Source organism: Colossoma macropomum, unplaced genomic scaffold, assembly GCF_904425465.1.
Source record: "Colossoma macropomum unplaced genomic scaffold, Colossoma_macropomum, whole genome shotgun sequence".
Taxonomy (NCBI): domain Eukaryota; kingdom Metazoa; phylum Chordata; class Actinopteri; order Characiformes; family Serrasalmidae; genus Colossoma; species Colossoma macropomum.
The window spans coordinates 25,938,062-25,949,966 of NW_023494800.1; the positions used below are offsets into that span (position 1 = coordinate 25,938,062).

Below are 11,905 nucleotides of genomic sequence, written 5' to 3' on the forward strand. Positions count from 1 at the left end.
GCCCATCAAGCTATCAGATCATCTTGAAATATATCCCACAAATTTGTATTTTTTAGTTTGTTTCCATTCCAAATACCACTCTATCTAGATAATGGCCCATCTACAGTGTTATGTCTCACAGTGCTGATATCTACAGTTCTAAATTAACATCTGCAGTGTTAATTTTAACATGGCTGCACTCTTAGGTTTCCATTTGTGTCTGGACTGTGGGTGCTAATCCGGCACTGGAGATTTTATTGTGTAAACCCACCCAAACAGGCACGACTGGAAAAAAAAAAAGAATATTTGTAGTATTTGAATATTGTATTTATATTTAATCTTCATTATGCAGCTGTGGAGAGTGATATATATATATATATATATATATATATATATATATATATATATATATGATTGATATATATATATGATTGATATATATATATATATGATGATATATATATATATATATATATATATATATATATATATCACTCTCCACAGCTGCATAATGAAGATTAAATAAATAAATAAAAACACACAGAAATAACAAACAGCCTCAGTGCAGCCATTTTGTTCAGCAGTGCCCGGATATTCGACCTACTAACACATTTACCAGTGAGTGACGTCGAGTGGGCGGAGCCTGCAGCTCAAATCAAAAACACTGCTGCGGGTTCAGATCAGCTTCCTTTACACAACTTCTCTCCGAGTACACTTTAACTTGCAGATTATTTGCATTTGCTTTATCGTATGCTTTCAAGTGTTTTCGTGATTCATGTTGGAATCTTTGGTTGCGTTTTTTTTGTATTTGCAAGAGAAACAGCGAATCTCAGGTTCCTCTTTTTTCTGCCCAGAACATACAGAACATAAACACATTATGCTAACTAGCTAACCGTCGTTAGTTGTCAGATATGGACGAATGAATTCTGCCCATAAATGCAGCGGAGTCCTGTGAAAGACACGGCATTTCTCTCTCGAAAGGTAAGATTTGGCAAACTTTGTGCATTTTTGTGTGGAAGTTGGTGCGAACAAAAAAGACCCGCCCATTTATTTCGCCCCAGATCCATCCACAGATCAACGGATGCAGCAACATCGTAGCCAGCTAATATTAATATGCCGCGGACTCTTTTGTTCCATATTTCATCTGTTGTTTTCTCAGATCATGGATTATAGTCTACATCTTGTCAGTCTTCTGCAAACGAGCAAGACTACCTCGATTTGACGCCTTGTTAGCGGATGTACTAACCACAGATAGATGGAGATACATGGTCAAATGAGAGGTTGATGTGCACGGAGCTGAAGTTGGCTTATTATTCGAATATTCCCGTTCCACCTTAAACAGAGCGGCGGTTAAATTCCCATGAGGCGCCAGAATGTAACTGCTGTTCCGTTTAAGGTGGAAGGGAAAATTTGAATAGGAAGCCAACTTCAGCTCCGCTTAATATGCGTTGTTTACGACGTATTACGGAATTCCTGTTATACTGTTTCCTCTGTTGTAGTCCACTGATGGCGGTTTTCAGGGTTTTCATCTTTATCCAGCAGCAAATGATTTCAAACCGACTGGGAGAAATGCTGGACTCCTTCAGCCAGCTGGTCAGCTGGTCAGCTGGTCATCCTGGTTTAGCAGCTCACTACGCAAACTACGTGCAGCGCGGTTTGGAGACAATGTCTCTGACTAACAATACTGATCGATCGATGTATTGATTCTCAGGAGAACATGATATTCATCAGTGTCGTGAAACTGATGTTTTTGTTTTTAGTGCAGTAACAAAGAAATGAACCTTATGAAAAAGATCTGTAATATTGAATTTCCATAGGATTCATATAAGAGTCTTATTATAAGTTATAAACCATACAGGATACTAAGATGTTGTTTATTACTATAGGAAAGAACATATTATAGATTGGCATAGAAGTATACAGCAAAATAGAAATCTTTAGTTTATTGTAGTATCAGTATAGATCTTTTTGGGAGAGTGTCCCTGCCCATTGTTTTGAGGTCATCTTAAGGTTTTTTTTATTTAAGTGTTTTGTGAACTGAAAGGAAGTACTGGATGATATTTGTAAGATTCACTATCACAGTACTTTCTGAATACATCACAGTGCCAGATATTAAAATCTTCATTTATAAAGTTGATGAGAATGCTGAATGCTGGCATAGCTGCTCTATGCTAAAAGAATCTACAGAGAACACACATAAATATGGCAATTTTTGCCAATTTTACAGCACAATTAAAAAAAAAGTGGCATAACTTTTACACAGGCCACAATTTATGTTTTTTCCAGTGTTAAATTCAGCAAGTAAACAGTAATTGTGCATTAAAATGTGCAGAAGTGTGTTTTGTGTAGAGGAGATTATATACGACTGTAAAACGCTAAAAACAAACTGCTTGGCAGCAGGGATATGGATGAAATGCTAATTATTTATCAAATATATTGCTGAAAATATTTCTAAAACTGTATACGGTATACAGCTGTAGACAATATATCATCCAGCACTACCTGAAATGAAAATGTAAAGTAAGTTTAGTGGATGTAATGAACATATAGTACTGAGAGGAAATGTAGCATCATTTGAAATACATGTATATCAAATCTTCCCCTTACGAACTGAAATTGAATCCCGTCATGGGAAAGACTAAATTATACGACTCTAATCTTTTCCAGGTGTTCCTGCCAGCAGAAGAGCCTGGAGGCCACAATCCCCATGAAGTACTGTGGCTCAGAGGAGAACCAGCGGCTGGAGAGGCTGTTGCGGGACAACCTGGCAAGAGAGATGCGGCTTTGGAAAGCACCCGTTCTCAAAGGTGGATGCATCCAGGTAATGCAAAAACTATGTCTCGTCAACATACCAAACTGGTAGAAGTTCCCTTTTATTTCCTTAATTGATCGTTTATTATTACAGGGGTCCGACATTGCTCCATCTCTGTACCAGGAGATGGTCATATGGTTGCGTGAAATGAGCGAGACGTTCAAGTTTTGTTCCGAGACGTTTGCTTTGGGAGTCTGTGTCCTTAACAGATTGTTGGCGACAGTGAAGGTGAGTGCTGGCTACATATCTTCTCATGGAAATGTGTGATAGTTTAAGTTTTTAATTAGAAACTTTTTATTTAAAGGCCCAGTCAAAATACCTCAAGTGCATGGCCATCACCTCACTGATACTTGCTGCAAAAATCAATGAGGAAGATGAGGTAAAGTTTTTCTTCGCTCCACTGTAGCAAAATGTCAGAACAGTGTTGTGGGTTAAAGCACATGGTGAAAACATATTTTAAAAAATGGAAACGCTTTAAGCAGTTTAATAGATTTATTGTTCATTTCTTTATTGATATTTGTCGTCACAGGTGATTGCGTCGGTTAAAGACCTGTTGGCGCAGAGCGGATGCAACTTTTCAACAGCAGAGATTCTTCGCATGGAAAGGATCATCCTTGATAAGCTGCACTGGGACCTCTACACCGCAACACCAGTCGACTTTGTTCACATCGTAAGTAACAGCTTACACATTTTCCCCTCATTTGTTTTCCTCAGTTCAGACTAAACACAATGGTACGAACAGCACAAGAGAACACCGAACCTCTCCTTTTGACATGGCTATTGCAAACATCACCAAAATGGAGTCTTGGTCCCTCAAATTGTGCATTGGTTGGGCATGGCTGGTCCTGAGCCAGTAAAGATTGATGGCCGCAGGTGCTTTTGCATTCGGTCAAACATTTGGCGCAAAGCTAGCACTGGAACAGTGGGAGTTAAATGCAACGTACATTTGGCCAAGGCACTGATCTGGCTTGTACCGAGTCAGCAAAGCAGATAATGACCCAGCTTAAGAGGAATGCATTTTAAAAAGATACTTAGTCTTTATAAATATAGTTTCTTCAACAGGATTAATGCCCCAAAGGGGTAAAAGTTAAAGCCTCTTGTCTTTGTTGTGCCATTCATTTAAAATATCATGCAAAATGAAAATGTTGATTTGGCCGAGGCCGTGAGCTCATCAGTACTAATTAATGGTTCAGAAGAAGCAAGGTTTGCAATAGAGGTGGTTTGTATTTATTTTTGCTGTTGCGGCTAATGTAGGGCAAACTGCATTGCTGCTTTGGCACACTTAAGAAAGCCAGTCACTTTCCTGAAATTTGCTTGTCAGAATACAAAGAGCTTGGCAAAACACTCTGTTAAAAGTCCCTCTTCATTTAAAAGAAAGCCTCCTGAAAAAAAAAAATCAATATTTAGACTGTAAAGAAAACAAATAAATGGGATTTGTATATAGACACGTTCTCTCTTGTCTGTAATACTTGGAACAATGAAATATAATAATTGCTTATGAAATGAAAAAATATCTACTAGCATAGAAAAATAAATTTCCTTAAATCTTTTCAAATAAATAGTCAACATTTTGCTATCTTGTGAATACATTCCTGTAAAAACAAAACAAAACAAAAATAATGTGAAACGTCTTGCCTTATGAGATGATTTAACTACTCTCATTCTTGTGTTGGAAATAACGGTCAAAGAAAATGTTACAGGACTACAATACTATCCTCATGTAATTTTTAAGTCACTCTAGTATATGTAAACACGGGACACATCATTCCTGTCAAACATGGCTTTTTTTCTCAAGGAGTTTAACATACAAAACGTGCATGTTAACAAAATATCCTGCATACGACAGAAAGAAAAATGGTTTATAGCTCTACCTATCAAATGGGACCACTGACTTGAACCATTGAACCATGAACCTTGGCTCCTAGTCGAACGGAACCACAGGTCTTTTTGTTTTGTTTTTTTTTTTGTTTGTTTTTTTTTAGTTTATGGTTTTAATGGCAGGGAGACTAACGAACACGAAACATCTTAAAAACAGGGTTTCACGCCCCAATCACAAAGGGGGATATCACAGAAACAGCAGAACAAGAGAATCAGAAGAAAGAACCATCATCCTCCGTTTTTTAATTATTGAAAGTTGGTGACAAGTTGACAGTGCCTATGAGTCTCTCTCTGTTCCGTTTGATGTTCTGACATTGGGTGTTTTTGCAGTTCCACAGCCTGTTGGTGTCCGCACGTCCCCACCTAGCGCTGGCCGCCGCTCAGAAGAGGCCTTGCTTCCAAGCGTCGTTGTGGACCAGGCAGGTGCAGCACTGTATGGCCTGCCACCAGCTTTGGCAGTTCAAGGGCTCCACATTGGCTTTGGCCATCATCACTTTGGAGTTGGAGAGGCTCATGCCCGACTGGTTCTCATTTTTTTCCGACCTGCTGAGGAAAGCACAGGTATACAAGAGCTGTGAAGCTGGACATGGTCACACCACTGATCTTGTTGGTCGTACTCTTGACTGTTGGTTGAGGGTTTTTTCTTTAAAATGACAGTTTAGCAAAAAATCAAGTTTACGCCAGATTTTCCTCTGTTGTGACATGGTGTCTCAAGTTTCATGATGCCTTAATAGTTTTGCAGTGGAGCTAAGAGGCTAATCTATTTTATGAATAATGGAAGCTTTTACAGTCGGATTACCATCCAGGCCTAAATCGCCACGCACTCATCCCACAGTTAGTTGTTTAGTAATCTCAAATAAACCTATTTATGTGGTTTATGTAACAACTCATGGTTTGGGCTAACTGTGGGAGGATTAAGAATGCAATTTGGATGATGCTAATCAGAAAGCTTCCATTACTTTTTAGCTACATTAGCCTCATAACTTTTTGTTGCAAAACTGAAGACACAAACAGTGAACACTATACATGTCTCGCTGATCAGCTACATTTGGGGTAAAGGGAAAAATGTCAGACTATTGCTCTAATGCAAGTTTTGTTTACCCTTTTTACTTGTATCTTATTCTTTTCTCCAGAACAGCCAGCTCGGGTAGACTAGGTTTCCATAGTAACCTTCAGGCAGTTCAAAAGATTTACACCAACATTCTGCTCCAGAGAGCATGTGGAACTTTTATACGCTTTTCTCAGGATTTAAAAGAGTGTTTGTGCTTCTGCACGTCTATACTTTCCCCTTTAGCAGTCTGTTCATGTTTCAAAACTGCATTGATCAAAGCTTAGACCTGCCTACTGTTCTCTCTGCTCACGGCAGCGTTTTGGGTTTCCCCCTCAGATCGAGAGCACAGAGTTCATTTGCTGCAGGGAGACGGTGGACGAATACCTCAGCAGTCTTGAGCTTTCCTTACCGACCAATGCAGTGTACATCTTACACACCACTGACCTGAAGCTCAGAGCCTACGAGGACAGTGGAGAAACAGATAGGAGGAGAGGTGACCGGGCCAGGAAGAGGAAAGGAGGGAACCATGGCTTGGAGGTGGACGACTTCTACGATGGCTTTGGCTGTCTTTACAATGAAGTCTCGCCAATGGAAGTGGAAGTAAGTGGACCTGGGGATCTAAAAGGTCCTCTTCAAGCTAAGGTCCTACCTTGCCCACCTCTCCAGCCCCTCCTACGCTAATAAGCTTTGTTCCAACAGAGGCACTTTGCTTTTACTGACATACAGTAATCACCTTATTCAGCACTTTTTAGATATATATGTCTTTTTTTAATATTACTAGCATATTTTAGTTGTCTTTATTTTGTCATTATTCTTCTTTTGGTTTATACTAAAGCTACTTTATACGTCTTTATACAAACGATTTACATCACGGTATGATGCAAAAAGTGCAGTGTGATATGGTCTTTTATTTCACGGTTGATGCCTTATGCAGTTCTGTTAGTATTTGCATTTTGGGATTGTGTAAAGTGTTTTTTTTATGTGATGTATAGTGAAAGAAGTCAGTGACATTTTTTCTTCCGAAGAATAAGCTTTCTGTTTGGCAGCACTGATTTACAGGCCTTGCCAGACCAGACTGTGAAGCCAGTCCATTGTGTTGCAGAGTAGTCATGTTACTACATGGTTATTATTATTTTAAGACCAAAATTCTGTTTGTTTCCAAATGTTCTCTTTAAGGCAGCTAGACATCTAATATTCAGTTGTTATTCAAATAAAGCTGGGAACGTTTTTTTTTCTAACAAATGACATTTTCTTGAATTAAATGACTTTCTTAAATTAAAAACTAATGTTGTATTTTGGGATTTTTGTTTTGTGTTTGTGTTTTTAACCATGTGTTTGGGGAGAGTAGAGTACAAACTGACATGAAGTAAAATGTAACATTTTTATATTTGTTTTATATTACTTTATACATATTTATGTAGACCAGGGGTGTCCAATCTTATCCACAAAGATGCAGGTTGGCTGCAGGTTTTCATTCCAAACAAGCAGAAGCACACTTGATTCCACTTTTTAATTTTTTAATAAGCTGTTTCAGTGACACAGTTGATCATGTGATCGCCTGCTTTGGTGAAATAAAAACCTGCAGCCATACTGGCACTTTGCAGATGATGTAAACAAATAAGTTCAAGTAGAACACGCTTTTGATCATCTCACATTCCTATAGCAACATCATCTATGAATTCTGACAGCAATTGGACAGATATTTCTCAACATTCACCCTCAAGACTATTTTTATATTTTGCATTGTGTTTCTTGATTACTGATGTATTATTTTAATTTATTATTATTTTAATCTTAATACAATTTAAAAGTACAGTGGGGTCCCAACATCTGAGACCACTGGAGACATTGCTTCCATTTTGCATTCCTTTATAATTAACACAATTTTTTTTGTTACTAATGATAACATATTTGAATATTTACATGAACTTTCTTAGTATTTAATGTGTCCCCCTTTCGCTTTAATGAAGGCGTGTGCTCAAGCTGGCATGGACTCCATAAGTTTGTGCAAAAGCCTCTGATCAGTAGATCAAATCCACCTGAGAGTCACCTGAACACGTGCTTCAATGGAAGGATCTCATGTCATAACTTTTCTGTGTTTTAAAATTTTCTGAGACTTTTGGACTCCTTTACATGTAAAGATCTCATAGGGAGAGCTGGCCAGGCTACAGTACAGCCTCCACATGGTGGGGTAGGTATTAACATGCTGGTACAACTTAAGCTTCCCAAAGTGTGCAAAGTACATCCATACTCCTCCATATGAATTCAAAGCAGTTATTTTTTTGGAAGTTTTTATGCAAAGAATCAACAGAAATGTACCATAGATGTGATTAAACGTTTGACAGATATTTTGTATGTATTTAGGACAGAAATCTCATCTGGCCTGATACAATTAATCCCATGTAACATTTACACTCATGCTGCTTTCGGCTAAATTGTTCTCAAGCAATAGGTGCTCTAAACAAAGTTCATGCTTTCATTTGTAACAGAGATGTTTTGGTTGCTTTTTTGAAAATATTAATCTTGCCTAAATACTTTCAAAACATTTTAGCATAAATCCCCTCTCTCTGTTCCCCTCCCCCTACTACCATCTCATTTTTAGAATGTGAGAACTGTACTATTCATGTACATGAAGATAAGAACACAGCTAGCACTCTGTCAGGAAACACTGCGGTTGTATGCCCCCTGACAAGGGGGAACAAACTTGGCTCAAAACGCACTGGGCCTTTCCAAAAGAAAACAGCCTCTCCCTGTCTGACTAAATTCTTGTCAACAGCTGCAAGCGTGAGTGCTGGCAGATCCTCAGCTAAACTCCATTGGATTCAGCTATAAGATTATGACTTGCTTAGTTTTTATTTTAATTTTAATAACTTTTTATTTAGCTGTCACAATTAATTAAAACTACTATAAGCCTGAGTACTCAAGTTTTTTTATCAAAGTTCCTACATACTTCATCAGACTAGTTAAAGTTAACTTGTGGAAAAAAGCTGGTTGCTAGTTAGGGTATAAGATGAAGTCATTTACCACAAGCATGCAGAATAAAGCCCATGACTTTCTAAACAATCCAAAAACTCCAGTCTGACCTCAGGGCCTCCCAGGCCGTCCACATTTTTGCTCCAACCCAACTCACAACACATAAGGATGAAGGGGAAAATGTGAACCAGCTGGAGGGTCCTGAGGACCGGATCGGGAACCACTGTTCTAGGAAGTCCAGGGGTATTCTCCGGCAGGAGAACATTTCTTACATTTTAACATCTGCAAGTACCATTTTCAAGAATTTTGAGATCACCACCGAGGACCCGGATCAACCTAGATGAAGTTCTCTTTATTAACAAATTATATTACCAATTTGTGGAGTTGAATCTGGGGAACCTGAAAGACAAATGTCCAAAAAGGAGCCAGACTTGGTTGTGAAGCCCTGTGGCTCACTGCTATGAACTATGCCTTTGTACTCAGGAGGTTGTTGATTTAAGTCCTGATAAAAATGAAGGTTTTGGGTTTAATTACTGCATATCTTTACTGTGAAGCTGGGAACCTTCACATGGTCCTGTGGCACATGGGAGCGCTGTTCCCCCTTCTATCAGGAGGTTGTTGGTTCAAATTCTGAATGGGACCTCCACTTTATTGCTGTAAATGGTTGTAGAAATTATGCCTGAGTCACATAAGGTAAGTATGAGGAAAGCTGGATGGTGATACCCAAGATGGCAGGCAGAAGAAACCTGGGCCGCCCTTCTCCGGAGTGATGGTGAGATGTGAATTATTTCAAAAAGGATCACCCACCCTTTTCTACCTCTTTACCATGTCTTCTACTTTTTTCCCCCTCACTGTCCTACTTTGTCTCTCTTCCTCACTTCTCTTCACTTCCTTCTCTTGTGCCCTAGTACCATTGCTTTACAAGCAAAACTGAGCCAGATTTGAACCGTAACCCACTGTACACAAGTTCCTCTAAAAAAAAGCCACCAACTCTCACTCTAGCTTGCCATAAGATCCTAGATAATCTCCTCTCACCATCATAGACAGTCCACCGTGGGCACATGTGGCATTTCTGATCAAGTGCAGGTGCTCAATCATCTGTTCCTCAAGTGAGCCTTGTTTTCACCCAGTCATTTTTCATTAGAGACATTTAAATAATGCAAGCTTGAATGTCATGAGAGATGATTAGATTTCACTTTATATGCACAGGACACTTTCCACTGTACACACTGTCTATACTCCTGCCAATAATATCTACTGCCAACAACCATGGGCTACTGCTGAAGACCCTGCAGATCTTAGCGTCCACTATTTCGCTTCTCATCAAGACGTTTCTAAATACTTATCGTGTCAGGCATTCTTTCCCAATCAAGAAAAAGCACATTCTTGCCAGGACAACTTAGCTAGTATTGTGTATTAGCTAGCTAACTTTAGGTAAGTGTGATTCACTCGCCCACTCTCTCTCGCTGTCTCCTTCACTGTCCCTCTCTCTCTCTCTAGGTGTCTCCTTCATTCTCTCTCTCTCTCTCTCTCTCTCCCACTGTCTCCTTTACAGTCTCTCTCTCCTGCTGTCTCCTTCACTGTCTCAGGTGTTTCTTTAGTCCTGTCAGCCAGAGAAAAGAAGCCAAATTGAGGTTATGTATAAATGTAGCTTTTAGCTACATTTTTTTTGAGCAGTCATTTCTGTCGTTTGAGTGATCTATTCCTTTCCATTCACACCAGCTAACAGAAAATATTTAAAAACAGCCCCCCCACCCACATGCCTCCTCCCTCCGTCAAAGGCGACAACCATAGCACCGCTGTAGGCTGCAAAAAAGCATATTTGTACAGCAGATGTAGTGATGACAAAAGTGTCTCTTTTAAAGTTCAGGTCTTTAGCACAAACATAGGTCTCTACTACAAACAGCATCCAAAGTTAACAATATGCTACTTGAATGTCTGTTACAAGGTTCATGATAGTTTAAGCTAGAATTAACAAATGTTCATATACAACAATGCTAGCAAAATAGGCATTGCTAGGCCCACAGGAGTTAGTAGGGTTCACACTTAAAACATTGTAATGTGTGGCTGGTTCATACTCATGATTTTATGATCTGGTTAGTTATCATCTTGCAAAGAAGCTTGCAGAAACAGAATAAGCAAATGGTTTGTTATATTCATATTAAGCATTTTTGTTTTTAAGGCCTGTCCACATGTACACTACTGACTTGACAAAAACCAGCCACTGTTCTGCACACAGTTTCTGTATCTTCAGTAATAACCAAGCTCAGGATGCTCCAACATGCTGAGGTCAGCACAGTTCAAGTGAGGGAACTTCTCACCTCTATTTACATGGGACTTTTATGATGTGTTTTTATACCCTTAAATTATCCTTCCAACAAGGAAGTGACCAAAGGTACCAAAGGTGCACAGTTTGTGCTTGAGATTGACCATGAATAACTGAATGTGCTTTTTACAAACACACTACAGAGTACTCCGTTTTTCTTAAAAGGATCTAAACACGGTAATGGCTGGCAGCAGTGGGAAGGAAATTATTTAAGTGGAGAAAAAAAGTGCTGATGTTCATCTATTCAAAACATGCAAATAAGTTCCTTACTAAGTTTCAGTAGATTCTTTGCAGTTATTTGCAGTTCACTTATTTCACAACTTTCTCTGTTAACTCAGGTTTAGATACTCAAGCTTTGGTTAGTGCTTGTGGGAGCACATAAAAGCATGACGTTTAGGATAAACAGCCAATCGCCTGGAACGTGAACTAAGCCTAAAGCTGCACTATGCAAGATTTTTTGTTAAAACTAAAAGCAGTAACATTGCTGAGTCTAAAATATGATGTGTGCGCTGCTGCAAGTCGCCCCATGCAGCCTGAAATAATAATTGAATTACATCCTTAAGGTGTCGAATCTGACGTCATGGCAGTTTTCACATCACAGCATACACCTTTATGTGTTTACGTCACACGCACACGCTCAAAAAGAAGACCTGGTTCGATGTTTAGGTCTCAAATGCAAAATCAATATTATACTGATGAAAATAAGACAATAGCAGATAATTCACTTACATTCTTGGAAGACACGTCCTTCACCAAGCTTTGACCGAGTTTTCTTTTAATACTCTTTCAACACGCTCATCACATTCATTGGCTTGGGGAAGAGGCCTGAAGCACATCTGTCATTGCAAAATGTTCTTCTGTACATTGCATGCAATTACACATTTCT

General features: G+C 39.0%; 1 protein-coding gene across 1 annotated transcript; it reads left to right on the plus strand.

Moving 5' to 3' along the window:
- Positions 1-619: 619 nt before the first annotated feature.
- ccni2 (cyclin I family, member 2) lies at positions 620-7,015 on the plus strand. The gene is made up of 7 exons (XM_036587623.1): positions 620-960; positions 2,647-2,800; positions 2,885-3,019; positions 3,096-3,170; positions 3,321-3,461; positions 5,000-5,230; positions 6,057-7,015. The coding sequence occupies exons 2-7, from the start codon at positions 2,687-2,689 to the stop codon at positions 6,399-6,401; spliced, it is 1,041 nt and encodes a 346-aa protein (XP_036443516.1). The 5' UTR covers positions 620-960; positions 2,647-2,686; the 3' UTR covers positions 6,402-7,015.
- The last annotated feature ends 4,890 nt before the right edge of the window (positions 7,016-11,905 follow it).

Coding starts and splice junctions, on each gene's coding strand:
- ccni2 (XM_036587623.1), top strand. CDS start 2,687: ATGAAGTACTGTGGCTCAGAGGAGAACCAGCGGCTGGAGAGGCTGTTG. Junction 2,801..2,884: donor TCAAAGGTGGATGCATCCAG/GTAATGCAAAAA, acceptor TTATTATTACAG/GGGTCCGACATTGCTCCATC. Junction 3,171..3,320: donor AAATCAATGAGGAAGATGAG/GTAAAGTTTTTC, acceptor TTGTCGTCACAG/GTGATTGCGTCGGTTAAAGA.